Source organism: Saccopteryx bilineata, chromosome 4 (genome assembly GCF_036850765.1).
Source record: "Saccopteryx bilineata isolate mSacBil1 chromosome 4, mSacBil1_pri_phased_curated, whole genome shotgun sequence".
Taxonomy (NCBI): domain Eukaryota; kingdom Metazoa; phylum Chordata; class Mammalia; order Chiroptera; family Emballonuridae; genus Saccopteryx; species Saccopteryx bilineata.
This window is the reverse complement of record NC_089493.1, coordinates 21571902-21588248: the sequence shown is the minus strand read 5'-3', so window position 1 is coordinate 21588248 and position 16347 is coordinate 21571902. Positions and strand designations below refer to the sequence as shown.

The 16347-nt window shown below is 36.9% G+C and overlaps 1 protein-coding gene across 5 annotated transcripts in view; it reads right to left on the bottom strand.

Annotated features, from left to right (window-relative positions):
• The window catches only part of CEP128 (centrosomal protein 128), a 447508-nt gene that overhangs the window by 51346 nt on the left and 379815 nt on the right, over positions 1–16347 (bottom strand). For 4 of the 5 annotated variants that reach the window (XM_066276450.1, XM_066276454.1, XM_066276452.1 and 1 more), the window contains one exon: positions 7550–7573. The exons of the other annotated variant lie outside the window; for it this stretch is intronic. In XM_066276450.1, coding sequence (XP_066132547.1) covers positions 7550–7573 — 24 coding nt within the window. The remainder of the gene's footprint in view (positions 1–7549; positions 7574–16347) is intronic. 5 annotated transcript variants of the gene reach the window in all.

Sequence of the window (16347 nt, the reverse complement as noted above, 5' to 3'; positions counted from 1 at the left end):
TTTTTACCTTGAGATATTTAGCAATTTACTGTGAAGTTTCCAAAAGTCTAAGGCTTATCTTGTTTTCCTTTTGAATCTTAGAGCTACTTATAATAATGTCACTAAATTCTGGTCCATAGAAATGAACAGAAATGATATATGCAACTTCTAGTCTTCACTGAAAGGCTCCCCTTTCCTTTGTACTGTTACACTACAGACATAAGTGCTGGAGGGAGGACAGGCATCACGAAGGGGAAGCAATGTACTGAGGAGGGTTGAGCAAAAGGACTTGGAGCCTGGGTTTCAGGCATCATACCTGCCATGGACACTATATATTTAAATTGTTACATAAGAGAAAAATTAACTTCTACCTTACTTAATACACTATTACTTCTGGATTTCTCTGTTAACTCAAGCTTCACTGTAACTAATACAAACACATGAGAATCTAGACATCCATGGTGTTAATGGAAATGAAAACAAAGGCAGGTATGAGAGGTAATATGAAAAACTAAATTTACATCTTCACGCTTAACTTGGGGATGCATTCCCTTTAAATGTCCTAAAATGCCTCTTACTGTATATACTGTCTGTAACTCCTCTTCCTCCTTGACTTCCTACTTTCTAAGTTCTCTAGTTCCTGTTTCTACAGTGTGCCCGTAAAGTGATGGTGCACTTTTGACCAGTCATAGGAAAGCAACAAAAGACAATAGAAATGTGAAATCTGCACCAAATAAAAGGAAAACCCTCCCAGTTTCTGTAGGATGATGTGGCAGCATGTGCATATGCGCAGATGATGACCTAACACCGTGTATACAGCAGAGCAGCCCACGGCCATGCCAGTCGAGATGTGGATGGTACAGAGGAAAGTTCAGTGTGTTCTGTGGCTCGCTAAATTCAAATCCGTGACCAAGGTGCAACGTGAATATCGGCGCGTTTATAACGAAGCGCCACCACATAGGAATATCATTACTTGGTGGGATAAGCAGTTGAAGGAAACCGGCAGTTTGGTGGGGAAACCCCGTTCTGGTAGGCCATCAGTCAGTGAGGAGTCTGTAGAGGCTATATGGGATAGCTACCTAAGGAGCCCTAAAAAATCTGTGCATGAGTGCACATTGAACTGCACTGAATAGGTATGACACTGAGAGAGTTTTCCTTTCATTTGGTGATTTCACATTTCTATCGTCTTTTGTTGCTTTCCTATGACCAGTCAAAAGTGCACCATGACTTTATGGACACACTATTTGAAGACTCCTACATTAACCCCACCATTCTGCATGAACTGTCCCATGCCCTAATTTTCCAAGCACTCCCTAACATTCCTACAGTTGACCCCCTCCAGCATGCACTTTCCTTATTCCTACTTGCAGTCCTGCCCTACGCCACTCTGCCCTGCACCCTACCACAGTTGTGTTCCTGCACACCACATCTAGTAGGTCCCAGCCTGGTTAAAAACAATTCATGGCTCACTACTGACTGAATGGCAGTGCTAAGTGCTACCACCTTTCACCTTCTAACCTTGCCGTGCACATGACAGGAATGCAGTGTGATTACCGCTCTCTTTCCAGAACGGCAGCCAGGATCCTGCCCAACAGAATAGTTGACTACCCAGTACTGACCAGCAGGAACTGATGCTCAGGAAGAACCCCATTTGTCTCCCTGATGCAAACTGTCAAGTCTAAACTGCTTGGTTTGTATTTCTAAACTCCAAAATGTCTCTTATTAAGCTCTCAGAGTGCTATCTTCTAAGAACCTATAAAAAACATATGTGAAAAACTCTGAAATGAATCAAAACTTCTTGTTGGTTGTCTTCAATAAAAAACTAGTTTTTGCCTAACACACCCTTCTTGGTATTCTGACTCTTCTCCAGATTTCTGTACCTGTCAGTGTCTTTGAGCTAATCATAACCCTGAGTGGTAGATAACTGATAGCAATGTAAGTGACTCTCGTTCATAGATATGCAAATACATTTTGTCTGGGGAGGCTCACTAGATTTCCTCTCCACTATCGAAGAAGCCAACGCTGCTTCTACTTGGAGTTTGTTTCACCACTATTTAGTCCCTATGCGTGTGTAGTTCATTGCTCTCTTTAATCACTTGAAATATTTTACTCATTCTCTCATTAACTAATGAGTTAAATAAACTCATTTGTCATGAGCTCATTTTTTATTTTTATGAGAGTTATGATGTCATACCCTTTGTTCATCACTACCTTTCAAGTTGGGTTGCATCCTCACTATAGAATGCCTTCTCTGGCTCTTTCTACATGCCATCACTGATTCTTCACATTTCAGAGATTAATCTAACCTCCTAATTCTATCCTAATCCTTTCTTCAAACTACAAAATTGATGATTTTCTAAATAAACCTAGACTGCCATGATGTCTTAATTTATTTTACAATTATTTTTCCTTCATAATAGCTCCTACAAAATGTATTACTTGTTTCATTCATGTGCTGTTGTTTACTTTGGTCTTACATCATTATTCTATTTGTATGTAAGTAGCTTCTCTTCTTAAACTGTAAGTTCCCTGACAGATTGATCACAATTCATTTTTTCCTCCTCTTCAATGACAATGCACTGCTCTATACGGTACCCAATAAAGAGCCACTGCTGAGTCCCATTCATGGCCCATGCGCTAGGCTCTCAATAAGAATTTTTTCAGGTAATCACTTAGCTCTATTTGGGGAATCACCTGCTATATTTTGGCTGAAGGTAGTTTCTTCTTAGGAAAATTCAAACTAAACTTTAATGAACATTGTTAGAGTTTCTGTGAAAGAACAGTACTGATCAGAAAGGCTGGAGGGGAGAGGGGTAAACTAATCTGCTTCTGGGGAATCTTTTCCCTTAGCTATTGGACTGGTACTATATATATCTATACTCCCAAGAACAGTCTTATGTGTGGATCGTGTACATTCAGGTCAGTATTCACTATTTCATTCTACAACTGTTTATTGATTGTCCACTACATATCAGAAAGATTTGACAGACCCTAGAGATGCATTTGCAAGTAAAATGTAATTCCTAATTTAAGAAGCTTGCCTGCTAGTGAAGGAAGAAAGGGATAGTTGAGGAAGAGGAGGAAAAATGACACATGGTTGTCACTTAAGCATACAGATAACTGGCAACAAGACAAATCAAGTTGCTGATTAGGATGAAAAGACCATCTTACCTTTAATAAGGTATTAAATATTATAACTACTGAACTTTTAAGTCAATAGAGTATTGAAACTCCTAATGGAACAACGGGATTCCAGGCTTTTGAAGATTTGAGTCACCATAATATACACCCTACATCCAATGCCTTATGTGCCTTAACACCAACCCAAACAAATGCAGGCCACCAACACTTCCCTATGGTTTAAGTGCTAGTAGTGAAAGAATAACAACTGATCTTGAGATCACTTTCAGCATATCTGATTTTATGAACTATAAAATACTTCACCAGTTGAGCAGTCCACCAACTGCATTAAATCTGCTCCTTATAATGCCATGTGAAGTCAAAGGACTTCATAATATTTGAGCATTAACATTATTACTGAGGATCTTTACTTTTATGGTTTTCCTTAATTACTTCAAATTAAAACCACCTTGAGAAAACCACCACTGCAAAAAACCTACTCCATTTAATCAATTTTATTTTTCTCAAGATGACTTTTTATTTTTACCTTTATTCCTAAAGGAAACTTTAAAATAAGGCATTTATAATTCTAATCTACAGTATTTTTAGTAAAGCAATTATGAAAATAAAAAGGACTAAGAAATACTAATAAAAGCTGTAGGCTTTTTGTTATTGTTGGTATAATTTTCAGCTTTGTGTGTCATGTTGGGATAATTAAAATGTTTAAACAAGAAACAATAAGCAATCACATAATGATAACAATAACCTAACATTTGTACCTAGACATTTTCACATATACTTTCTTAATTTTCACAATTTGATATAAGTTTACTTCATGTTTATAGGTGAAGGAATCAAGAAATCAGTTATTTGCTAAATGTTGTATCAGTGGCATTTTTGTATGCTGAACTCAAGTCTTCAAACTCAAAATTTCTGTTTTTGTTCATACTTTTAAAAAGAGCATTTAGTTCATAAGCCAAATCCTGTTGGCAAGACACTCTCTAAGGTTAAGTAAAATATATGTGGAGGAACACTAAACATTTTATTCACCTACAATGTCATCATACTGAAACTGAGTAGGTCAGTGTACTTTCCAAATGGCCCAGTTAAATCTAAGGAATAGATTATTTACCCACTAGGGTCTGGACACTGTCAATCAAAATCACTTGTTTACACAAGACTAAAATGTGCTCTATTAGCATCTTTCCATTCCTCACATTCAGAAAATAAGTATTTTATTCTCCGTTAGCCTTATTGTTTAAAGGTTTCTTATTTTTATCCTATTCATTAAAAATATAAAGAGATAAAATAAAAATCACTGGTAGTCCCAAGCCACTCTTAATATTTTGTGTTATCTTAAAATCTTTTTAAATAAATGGTGCTGGGAAAACTGGAAAGCCACATGCAAAAGAATGAAGCTGGACTACAGTTTGTCCCCCTGTACTAAAATTAACTCAAAATGGATCAAAGATCTAAACATAAGACCTGAAACAATTAAGTACATAGAAGAAGACATAGGTACTAAACTCATGGACCTGGGTTTTAAAGAGCATTTTATGAATTTGACTCCAAAGGCAAGAGAAGTGCAGGCAAAAATTAATGAATGGGACTACATCAGACTAAGAAGTTTTTGCTCAGCAAGAGAAATTGACAACAAAACAAACAGCCAACTAAATGGGAAATGATATTTTCAAACAACAGCTCAGATAAGGGCCTAATATCCAAAATATACAAAGAACTCATAAAACTCAACAACAAACAAACAAACAATCCAATAAAAAAATGGGAAGAGGACATGAACAGACACTTCTCTCAGGAAGAAATACAAATGGCCAACAGATATATGAAAAGATGCTCATCTTCTTTAGTTATTAGAGAAATGCAAATCAAAACTGCAATGAGATACCACCTCACACCTGTTAGATTAGCTATTATTAACAAGACAGGTAATAGCAAATGTTGGAGAGGCTGTGGAGAAAAAGGAACCCTCATCCACTGTTGGTGGGAATGTAAAGTAGTACAACCATTATGGAAGAAAGTATGGTGGTTCCTCAAAAAACTGAAAATAGAACTACCTTATGACCCAGCAATCCCTCTACTGGGTATATACCCCAAAAACTCAGAAACATTGATATGTAAAGACACATGCAGCCCCATGTTCATTGCAGCATTGTTCACAGTGGCCAGGACATGGAAACAACCAAAAAGCCCATCAATAGATGACTGGATAAAGAAGATGTGGCACATATACACGATGGAATACTACTCAGCCATAAGAAATGATGACATCGGATCATTTACAGCAAAATGGTGGGATCTTGATAACATTATACGAAGCGAAATAAGGAAATCAGAAAAAACCAGGAACTGCATTATTCCATACATAGGTGGGACATAAAAGTGAAACTAAGAGACATTGATAAGAATGTGGTGGTTATGGGGGGAGAGGGGAGAGGGAGAGGGAAAGGGGGAGGGGGAGGGGCACAAAGAAAACTAGATAGAAGGTGACAGAGAACAATCTGACTTTGGGTGATGGGTATGCAACATAATTGAACGACAAGATAACCTGGACTTGTTATCTTTGAATATATGTATCCTGATTTATTGATGTCGCCCCATTAAAAAAATCTTTTTAAACACAAAATATGAACATTCAATACTTGCATCATACTCTCCATTATACCTTTATATACAACTATTTCCCCCCACATACAGCATGGCAATATTTACTTTTTTAAAGTATGACTTTTTATGTCTGAATAATATTTCATCATAAGGTGGTACCATTATTTTACTGTTCTTCCAATTCACATGGTTTTTATCATAAAATGTTTATTTATAAAAGTAATATAACCACGTTTTATAAAACTTTAATAAAAACAGAAGAAATCAAATCACAGCCCCCCTCTCTTTTTTTAGCGACCAAGAGAGAGAGACAGGAAGGGAGGGAGATGAGAAGCTTTAATTCATAGTTGCAGCACTTTAGTTGTTCATTGATTGATTCTCATACATGCCTTGGCCAGGGGGCTCCAGCTGAGCCAGTGACCCCTTGTTCAAGCCAGTAACCTTGGACTAAAGCCAGTGACCATGGGATCATGTCGATGATCCCACACTCAAGCCGCCAACCCTGCGCTCAAGCTGGTGAGCCTGCGCTCAGCTAATGACTTGGAGATTTCGAACCTGGGACCTCAGCTTCCCAGGTCAGTGTTCTATCCACTGTGCAACCACCAGTTGGGAACAGCCCTAATTCTTCTCTAACAAGTCACTTTCATGAGTTTTGCTCTTTCCTATATTCTTTTTTCATGTGCCTATCACTATTTGTTATCATTAAAGTGAATATGATTTTAAATCTTGAATTTGTTTCCATTTAACATTGTATTATTAGCCTTTTCTATAGTTATTGTGGTATATGGGGTAGAAATTGTAACCATTATTTTATTGTCAAACAATAAGTAGTGTTTCCTTTCTATTCTACAATCATTTAAAATAAGTCATTTTGTAATATTGCAGGAATATAGTCTTTACATTCATTCACTTTAAAAATCATTTCTGCCAGACTAGGCAGTGGCACAGTGAATAGAGCATCTGACTGAGACACAGAGGATGCAGGTTTAAAATCCCAAAGTTGCAGATTGAGCGTGGGCTCATCTGGCTTGAGCAAGGGGTCGCTGGCTTGAGCATAGGATCATAGACATGACCCAATGGTTGCTGGCTTGAGCCCAAAGGTCCCTGGCTTGAAGCCCAAGATTGCTTACTTAAGCCCAAGGTCACTGGCTTGAGCAAGGGGTCACTCGCTCTGCTATAGCCCCCCAGTCAAGGCACATATGAGAAAGCAATCAATGAACAACTAAGGTGCCGCAACAAAGAATTGATGTTTCTCATTTCTCTCCCTTCCTGTCTGTCTGTCCCTGTCCGTCCCTCTCTCTGTGTGTCTCTTTCTCTGTCACACAAACAAAAAAAAATAATTTCTTAGTACTAGATTCTTACAGGTAATATTGAGAAAAAGGCTGATCAGCTTTTATCATTATTTGGATATTAGTGAAAATAATTTAAAATATTAAAGTTGAATACCTGGAATATCCAAAAGTATAAAGAGCATTTTTATCTGTTTTTTATCAACCAGTCCTTTTAGTAATTGAAAAATACAGAAACAATATACAGGGTTTTGATTACATTTAAACAAATTACATTTTCTGTAAATTAGTACATCTTGGCATCATCAGACTAAAGAGAGCAGTGGCCACTTAAATATGTACATTTTTTATTTCTTCTAATTTTTTTTTAAATGTGTCCACATACCTTCCATGTACAGTTTAGCTTATATCCCCTTTGAATCTCATATGTAGTTTAGCAGTGCCTTCTGGGACTGCTTGCTTGGGGAGTGCTCTGAAATCCACACCAGGACACGGCAGTAATTCTGACAGAAGGAGAAAGAAAATGCCCAACTTACCGTTTCTAACACATTTACACGGTCCTGCAAATAAAGCATAATATATAATTACAAAAATAGAGCTATTAAAATCATCTCAAATTTACTTTTCAGATTTTCTTTTTATCCTCTATTAATAATCATTTACTTTTAAAATATAAAAAAAATGAAAACTCAGGATGAACTCTACAGTAGAATTAATCACAAAAAGGGTCACTATTTCTTTTCTCATCTCTGCAAGTTAGGACTACAGGGGTTAATTTAACAGTAAATACCATAAATTCAGATGTAATTACTAAATGGAATGCATTTTACCTCTTTCGCAGTGGTAAATGCATTTATCTACTTAAGTATATATAGTATTAGGTACAGTTGAATATATGAACCATGATTAGATAATGGAAGTGATATAAAAAAGGTATTCAGTGATATATCAGCTCTTGATTAGGTATGCAGCACAAGGTTTGATTGCACAGGAAGCTAAAACTCAGGCATAAGAATACTTCATCAAATTAATAAGTAAATTCTTTATTAAAACAAGGCAGGTAATAAAATGAGAAATATGTCACATGCAAACAATCCTGAACTTGGATGGGCCTTGATTACTTATAGTACCTGAGGTTTTACGGAAATATTGGTTTTAAATAGGGTTATTGATATTAATGCTTAAAAAGTTACAGGATAAAGAAATGGTTGCATTCTCAACTCCTTTTTTTATTTTAAGAGAGAGAGAAGAAGGAAGAAAGAATGAGAGGAGTCAAGTCATTCCACTTAGCTATATATCATTGTCCGCTTTTCATATGTGCCCTGACTGGGCTCGAACTGGTGCCCTTGAGCCAGTGACTTCCAGCCAGGGCTATATTCTCAACTCTTTTCTGAACTGACAGCTCCATACAGGGAGCTTTTACCAAATACAAAAGACTGAATTTCAGAGGAAGGAGAATGAGGATTTGAGAAAGCAGAAAGCCATCCTTTCCAGGAGAGTCAAGGTTGTTCTTCTTTCTTCCATTTTATGGAGTTAGAAGAGAAATGTGAAATCTGGATTTGTTTGTTTGTTTAATCTAATTAATCACTTAGGTACAAAGAGCCACTCAGCTCAGGTCCCTTGTGGGTCCAGGACCACCAGGGACCCACGAAGCTTAGGAGCAGAAAGAACAGGGTCCTCACCTCCATGCTCCCAGCCTCACCTAACACAACTCCCAGCCTTGTTCTGAGGACGTCTGCAACCCAACCTTCAAACTTCAAACTGGGAGAGTGAATTGTACATTTCTACCTTTTAAACATTTGGCTGTGTGGGCACAAGTTAAATGAATAAATTATGCAAAATTAGTCCAAAGCAGATGGTTTTTAGCAATATAATCTGTGTAACTACATTTTGTTGGCACATATGAGAGAACTTTGTTCTCAAACCCAAAGTTATCATGAAGTAACGACTATTTTGCTGGTGACTTGTGTACTGTCACATTTGAGTGCTTTATCGTAAGTGCATATAATACTTCAAGTGGGCTTTGATCTGTTGTTACCAGGCATCTTACTCACAAGAGAGCTGGGACAAAGCCATTATGCATTGCTTTGTCATCTTTTGCAGACTAAATAAAACCTCATTAGATGCCTCACAGAGACAGAAACAACGTTTGTGCCATACTGTGTTTATATGAACCATCTTAGAAGGCTCAAAATATTCACAGCCACTGTTTGAGTCTCACATTTTCCCCATATATTTATGGGGACATAGTATTTAGGATTAACATATTGTAAAAGCATTCGTACAGCTGGTTTTAAGTCAGTAATTTCATATGATGTCAAAGCAGAGAACCGAATTAAATTATGTCTATCTTAATTCCTATCTCACTGTTTGGCAAAGACAAATTGATAAAATTTATGTATTAGCGTCTTCATTTCACTTGAGTATTTGCCACAGGATTTGAAAAGAAATATGTACTGTCATGGACTACAAGTTTTTATCCTCACAAAATTCATGTGCTGGCATTTGGACCTGTGGAATTGAGGAAGGTAATCAGATCATGAGGATCTGATTACCTCATTATGGTATTAGTGTCCTTAGAAGACACAAGAATGCTTGCTTCTCTTTCTGCTTGCTATCATGAAAGGACATAATGAGAAGATGGCCCTCCCAAGAACTAAATCTGCCAGCACCTTCATCTTAGATTGCCCAGTCTCCAGAACTGTAAGAAATAAATGTTGTTTAAGCCACCCAGTCTATGGTAATTTATTACAGCGGTGTGAGCTGACTAAGAAGACATGGGCATAGTCTGTAAGACTTATGGTCACAAATGGTTTAAAATACTCCATTTTGTTCAAGTATAAAGATCAATAGATAATCTATTTTGATGCAATTTATTATGTCTGTTTGTCCATAACCTACTTTATTACAATTCAATAAGTAATTATTTTGATACAATTTACTTATATCTATAACCTAATTCATTCCAATATGGTATTAAGACACCTTTCCATGAAAAAATGGGCATGTTCAGAAAAGAAAATTTAGGAAATAGAAAAAATCAGTTTTTTAACCTAAATTGAAATAATTCAGTTTGCAACTCAATGACAACTAATAGGATAACGCCATTACAGCCAATTAGTGAGCATTGTCTAAATTGTAGTTTTTTGGTCTTAATATTAAAAATGTATGTAAAAAGAAACTCACTACTCCTAGTCTTTATGAACTTATTAACTTGTTTTTAAAATTTTTAAAAAGTATTTTGAAATTTTAAGTGGTTTTAGTTGACTTTGTTTTTGGCAGACAGGATTGGTTATTATAATTCTGTATATAAAAGAATGAGGCGCCTGTACATCTTTATTTTCAAATATCTGCATACTTCCTCTCATGTTCTTATTATTACAAAAGAGGTAACTTAAGGCAATTTTGTGGCATTAATATAATCTATAAAAAAACGCCAGTATATGTTCTAGAATGAACATGTAATCACACCAAAATAAACTATATTCTTCTCAACCTCTCCCACTCTTACTAGAACTGTATTTGTAGTGTTTCATTGTTGTAGTTTAATCTACATTTCAACAGATTTTACCTTCAAGCTCAACTCAATCTTCAGTTTCAACATTCTCCCAAGCCCCCCATCACAAACACCCCACCCCCTCCCCCCGCTGCCCAAGCTTGGATCCTGAAAAGTACTGTTAGGACAGTGAAAGGTGGGTTAGCAGTTGGGAGGTATAAAACAGCCTCCTGAAGTAATGAAGATACTTTCACTATAATAACGCTATTTCAGGTGGTTCCAATAAGTCAACGGTTCTTATTTTTATAGTAATGGACTTTGAGAATGTGATGAAACTTGATCTTCTCCCCAGGACTGTATATTACCCACAAGACACACATAATTCTGCAAATACTTGAGGTAAATTGCAGACTCTCTGAAGCCCACCCATGGGCCTTCACATCATTTTTCTCTAAGTAAAAATATGTAAAATAATATGTAAGAATATTATATAAATAAATTTTTATTAAATCTATTTATTTCTCCTGTATAAAATATTTTTAGATAAGTAACACCAAAATCAAGGGAAAAAAATACTGGGAGTGAAGGTCAAATAATAATCAAAATACTTGAGTTCCTTCAAGTATTTTGAAAAAGAAAAGTTATTAGGGAAAATAACCTGTTTTGTTGCTACTGCTTTTTTTGTGATGAGATAGTCTCTTTTCCACTATTCTTTAATTCAAAGGAGGGGAAAGTCTAAGCAACACCTAAAAGAACAAAAACTATTTTAATGTTTACTCTTAAAGATTGTATGTGTAAACACTGCATAGTCATTGAGTTACAATGGAGAGTGCTAGCTGTACTCCCCAGTATGAATATTACAAATGTTCTTATTTCTAAGGAAAAATAATGCTTCTAGATATAATATTATATGTCTGCCTGACAGATCGAGTAGTTATTTTTGGGTGGAGGACTATATCATGTGTACTATAAAAATACATATTTTATTTAAAAACAGTCACAGCAATATAAAGTACAACAGAGGGAATATAGTCAATTACATTGTAATAAGTATGCATGGTATCAGATGGGTACTAGACTTACAGGGCATCACCACAGAAGGTACATAAATGTCTAAACACTATGTTGTACGCTGAAATTGATATACTATTGTATGCAAATAACAACAGAGGAATTTTTAAAAAATTAAACATGTATTATAACTTTTTAAGATGAGGTTAGTAACTTGCCTTGGGCTGTATATATTTCTTTGCTACTTGGTCATAATGAGGTGTACAACAGAATTTATAATCAAGGCAAATTCATTAGTGTCACTGGCGATGGGCAAAAGATTTATAGGCTAAGTTAGGAAATGAGCAAGACATGGATCTTTGGTATCTGAATCCCAGACCATTAATTGATTCAGCTGAGCCAATCAACTAGACACATTGATTCATCCATTCCTTCTAAATGATGAATTAGAAACCTTATAGGTTTAAATAATCAGAGTTCTTCTGCCTTTGGTAAGTATAGCTGAACAAATCTAGTGACTTCATTATATCACAATAATGCAGCGTTTTCCAGGAGTGCTTTAAATATACATTAGCGTATGAAAAAGCACAATACTGGCCTAAAAATATCACAAGAGTTTCCATTCCTAAGTCTAAGAAGCTGAGAGTATAGAATAAGTTTGGAAACTTTTCTGGGACTGAATGTCTCTGCTAAACATAATTTTAACAAAGAAAACCCCACAATGGGACTCCTTTCCATCACTGTTCAAAAAGCACAAAGCCTTCTTCTAGAAGAGAAATACACTAAACTTTACTCAGAGAGACCACTGCATGGCATTTTCCTGTCAATACTACCTCTCATCAACACTCACACTTTTGCCTATTTCTTACATGAATGATACAAAATGAAATGCAAGTATATACCTTTTCTCTTTGATACACTTCCACGTAGCAACCCATTACATTTAACAAACTGTCAGTCATTTTTTAATAATTAAAAGAGCTAGAAATAATTTCAAATGTATTCTTTTCCAAGCTTCAAGATAGTAAATGGAAAAAAAAGACACTGATTAACCACCACAAAAAAAGATCAGCCTTTGGTGGTTTAAAATTAATGAAAATAAAATAAAAACATAAAAATCACAAAAAACCTCATAAAAGATATGTAATATAGCATAAGTTGGCTTTGAATATACCAAACAAATCAGCAATCGATACATAAAACTGTATTTTATCTAGTAAAAATAAGACAAGTATTGGTCAAATAAGTTTGTAAATATGATATATATGTTTGCTCGCTTTGGGTGTGGGAGACATGCTGTAAGCTGGCAGTTATGATAGCCTAAGGCTTAGTTTTAAGACTAAGCCTTTCCCTGCCTTCTGATACTAAGATCTTCTCAAAACTAAGCTTTCCCCACACCCTTGACTGTTGCATGATGTGGGGTGGTGCTCTTATGAGGAATCCCATTTATGCCTCAGATAAGTGACTTTGTATCAGAGACTTCCTTATTTGTATATTGGCTTAAAGGTTTTGATTTCTACACTATAAAATGAGACAGACCAGGGACTTGCTCTCTCCGTTCCTGAAATTAGCATTGTAAGGAGAGGCAGCCAAGATGGCGGAATGCTGAAGGAGAAGTCAGTTTGTGCAGTTTGTGCAGAGAGAAGGAGATGGGGAACAGAAGTGAGTGAATAAGGCTGATGAGGTAGAAACCTTTGATCTAGGAAACTCGGATAAGTCAGTGGCTTTGGGAGCCCTGAATGGAAGGGGAAGTGTCTTCCCACTGTGTGTATTTCTTGTCCGCTGGGTGCGAGCTAGGATTAAAGCTAATGGCCCACCAGTTCTTGGCTCCGTTGTTTCATTACTGTCTGTCTGAATCAAATGCGAACCTGCACAGGCCAGGCAGCTGTGATGGCGACCGTGGCTACTGGCCTTACAACAAGGTTATTCCAAACCTGTAAAAATCATTAGGATGGGGGTAATATTGATACAAAGCCTGCAGCAGTTTCCCAGTCATCCAGGCTTTGATTTTGCCATCATTAAACAGTTGTAGTCAATCTTTGTAAACTCATTTCATGAACTGTTTATGAGTCCTTTTCAAATAATGTACTTCAGGGTCCAAAATAACAAAACAAATACTGACAAAGAAAACCCCAGCAAGGCATCAAGATTTTTGTCTAAACAGTTATCAATATTAACCTCTCAATATTTTGATTTATCAAAAAAAAAAAAAAAAAAAAAAGCCAGTTCAAAAAGATATACCATTTCCTTGCACAGGAGTAGCCAGTAATGTTCTTTGCTCTCTGCTTTTCACCCAGAAAGCAGAAAATCAGAAGCAGGAATTATTACAAGATTTAAAAAGAGTTAAAGGCTGCGCTGCACATTTCTGATCTGTTCGCTCAGCCACTACCATTGCCATGATCAACACCAGAGGCACCTACTGCTCTGTAGCTGCCTTCTGCTCTATTCCCAGTTGGCATTTTGGTTTCCGTCCGATGTTGTTTGTTGAGGACAATACTGACCATTCTACTCGTGTCCGACACTGTTCAGGAAAGGATGAGTTTGTGTTTACACTGAAGTGGGATATGTGCATGAGTTCCTCAGGTGGGAAGTACGAGTGGGGTGGAAGAGAAAGACATGCAAAGGTGGCTCTGCTGGTTTGTTTTAACAGATTTCATGCTGGAAAACGCAGCCAGAAGTTAGGTAAGGGCTTTGCTTCAAGTCCCTGTAAACACTTTCAAACACTGTATAAAACTAATACCAACTGTAAAAAAAAATAGAAGACTGGATAAAGAAGATGGGGCACATATACACCATGGTATACTATTCAGCTAGAAGAAATGATGACATCGGATCACTTACAGCAGAATGGTGGAATCTTGATAACAGTATGCGGAGTGAAATAAGTGAATCAGAAAAAAACAAGAACTGCAGGATTCCATACATTGGTGGGACATAAAAACGAGACTAAGAGACATGGACAGGAGGGGGTGGGGGGAGGGAAGGACGATCTCTCTTTGGGTGATGGGTATGCAACAGAACTAAATGACAAGATAACCTGGAAATGTTTTCTTTGAATATATGTACCCTGATTTATTGATGTCACCCATTATAATAAAAATTTATTTATAAAAAAAAAAAACTAATACCAAAAACATCTCAGATTTACCCTTTATATTTCAGACCACAAAGGAATGCCATGAAGTTCCTTTTTTCCCCTTGAAAATTAAGAATTTCTTTAAGATTCTTCTCTAAAGCATAAATGTAATGTGATGCACAGGCCTACAAATCAGATGAAGGGCCACAGACATAGAATTATCTTCCTCTAGGACAGGGGTCCCCAAACTTTTTACACAGGGGGCCAGTTCACTGTCCCTCAGACCGTTGGAGGGCCAGACTATAAAAAAAACTATGAACAAATCCCTATGCACACTGCACATATCTTATTTTAAAGTAAAAAAACAAAACGGAAACAAATACAATATTTAAAATAAAGAATAAGTAAATTTCAATCAACAAACTGACTAGTATTTCAATGGGAACTATGGGCCTGCTTTTGGTTAATGAGATGGTCAATGTGCTCCTCTCACTGACCACCAATGAAAGAGGTGCCCCTTCCGGAAGTGCAGTCAGATAAATGGTCTCAGGGGGCCGCATGCAGCCCACAGCCCGTAGTTTGGGGACCCCTGCTCTAGGAACTGCTGGATTCCACAGTGAAACTGCTGGTATCAGGTTACAAGAGTTCAGTGAATGACATTGGCATTGGAGAACAACTAAAAAATATTTGCAGGTAATATAAAGGCTATGGTGGTGGTTAGGGGCGATGCAAATGACAACCAAGGTAATTTCAAAGAGTGACTGTATCCCAAGAGAGATTAAACTGCAGCTGAGCAGTAGGGGGAGAAAGCCAACAGCCCAGAAGCCAACATGCCATATTACTTTTTCAAGGATTTACATTTTAAGAAATAAAGTGCATGTCTCCAGTTGTGAGGTTAGTCATATATCAGCTGAATATGCTCTGAACTCTTATGCAAATCACAGTGCAGTGGTGATTATGGCATAATTTATGAGTAGGTCTGTGTCATGCAGAACTAGCGGAGACAATGGGGTGTACTTTTTTTTCAGTGTGCATCTGACTGCCACCAAACACAGTTAGTCTACTAGACTCTCTGAGGCATGTCCTTTGTTGTAGGGAATCACCAGTCTAACCTTGAACCCTCTATGACTTGGATTAGGGAACTTTAGTTAAAAGCACAGAGTGAATGTCGCGGATGCAAACACCAAGAAAGTGTGAGTGACCTTTGTGCAGACACAAATGAATGCATGAGAATGGGCTTTGGAAAATTAGCCTAGAGGTTCTAGAATGCATCTACCTTTGTGTTTGTTAATTAGCAAAAAAAAAAAAAGAATGTACTGACCCAAATTAGCCTTTTCTCCATGTCAGCAAAATGGCCATTAGTCATTCTTTCCCCTTATCACCTGACTTCCTTCCTTGTAATCCTGTTACTCTCTGTTCTACTTCTGATCAATAAAAGCTAAGGGAAAAGAAAAATTAGGAGGTCTTCTTTGCCTCCCTTGGCAAGCCTCCACCTCTCCCCCTTGACATAAATTTGTGTCTTTTTTTTAAAAACTTTTTTTAATTTTATTTTTATTTTATTTATTCATTTTTAGAGAGGAGAGAGAGAGGGAGAGAGAGAGACAGAGAGAGAGAAAGAGAGAGAGGAGAGAGAGACAGAGAGAAAGAAGGGGGGAGGAGCTGGAAGCATCAACTCCCATATGTGCCTTGACCAGGCAAGCCCAGGGTTTTGAACCGGCGACCTCAGCATTTCCAGGTCGACGCTTTATCCA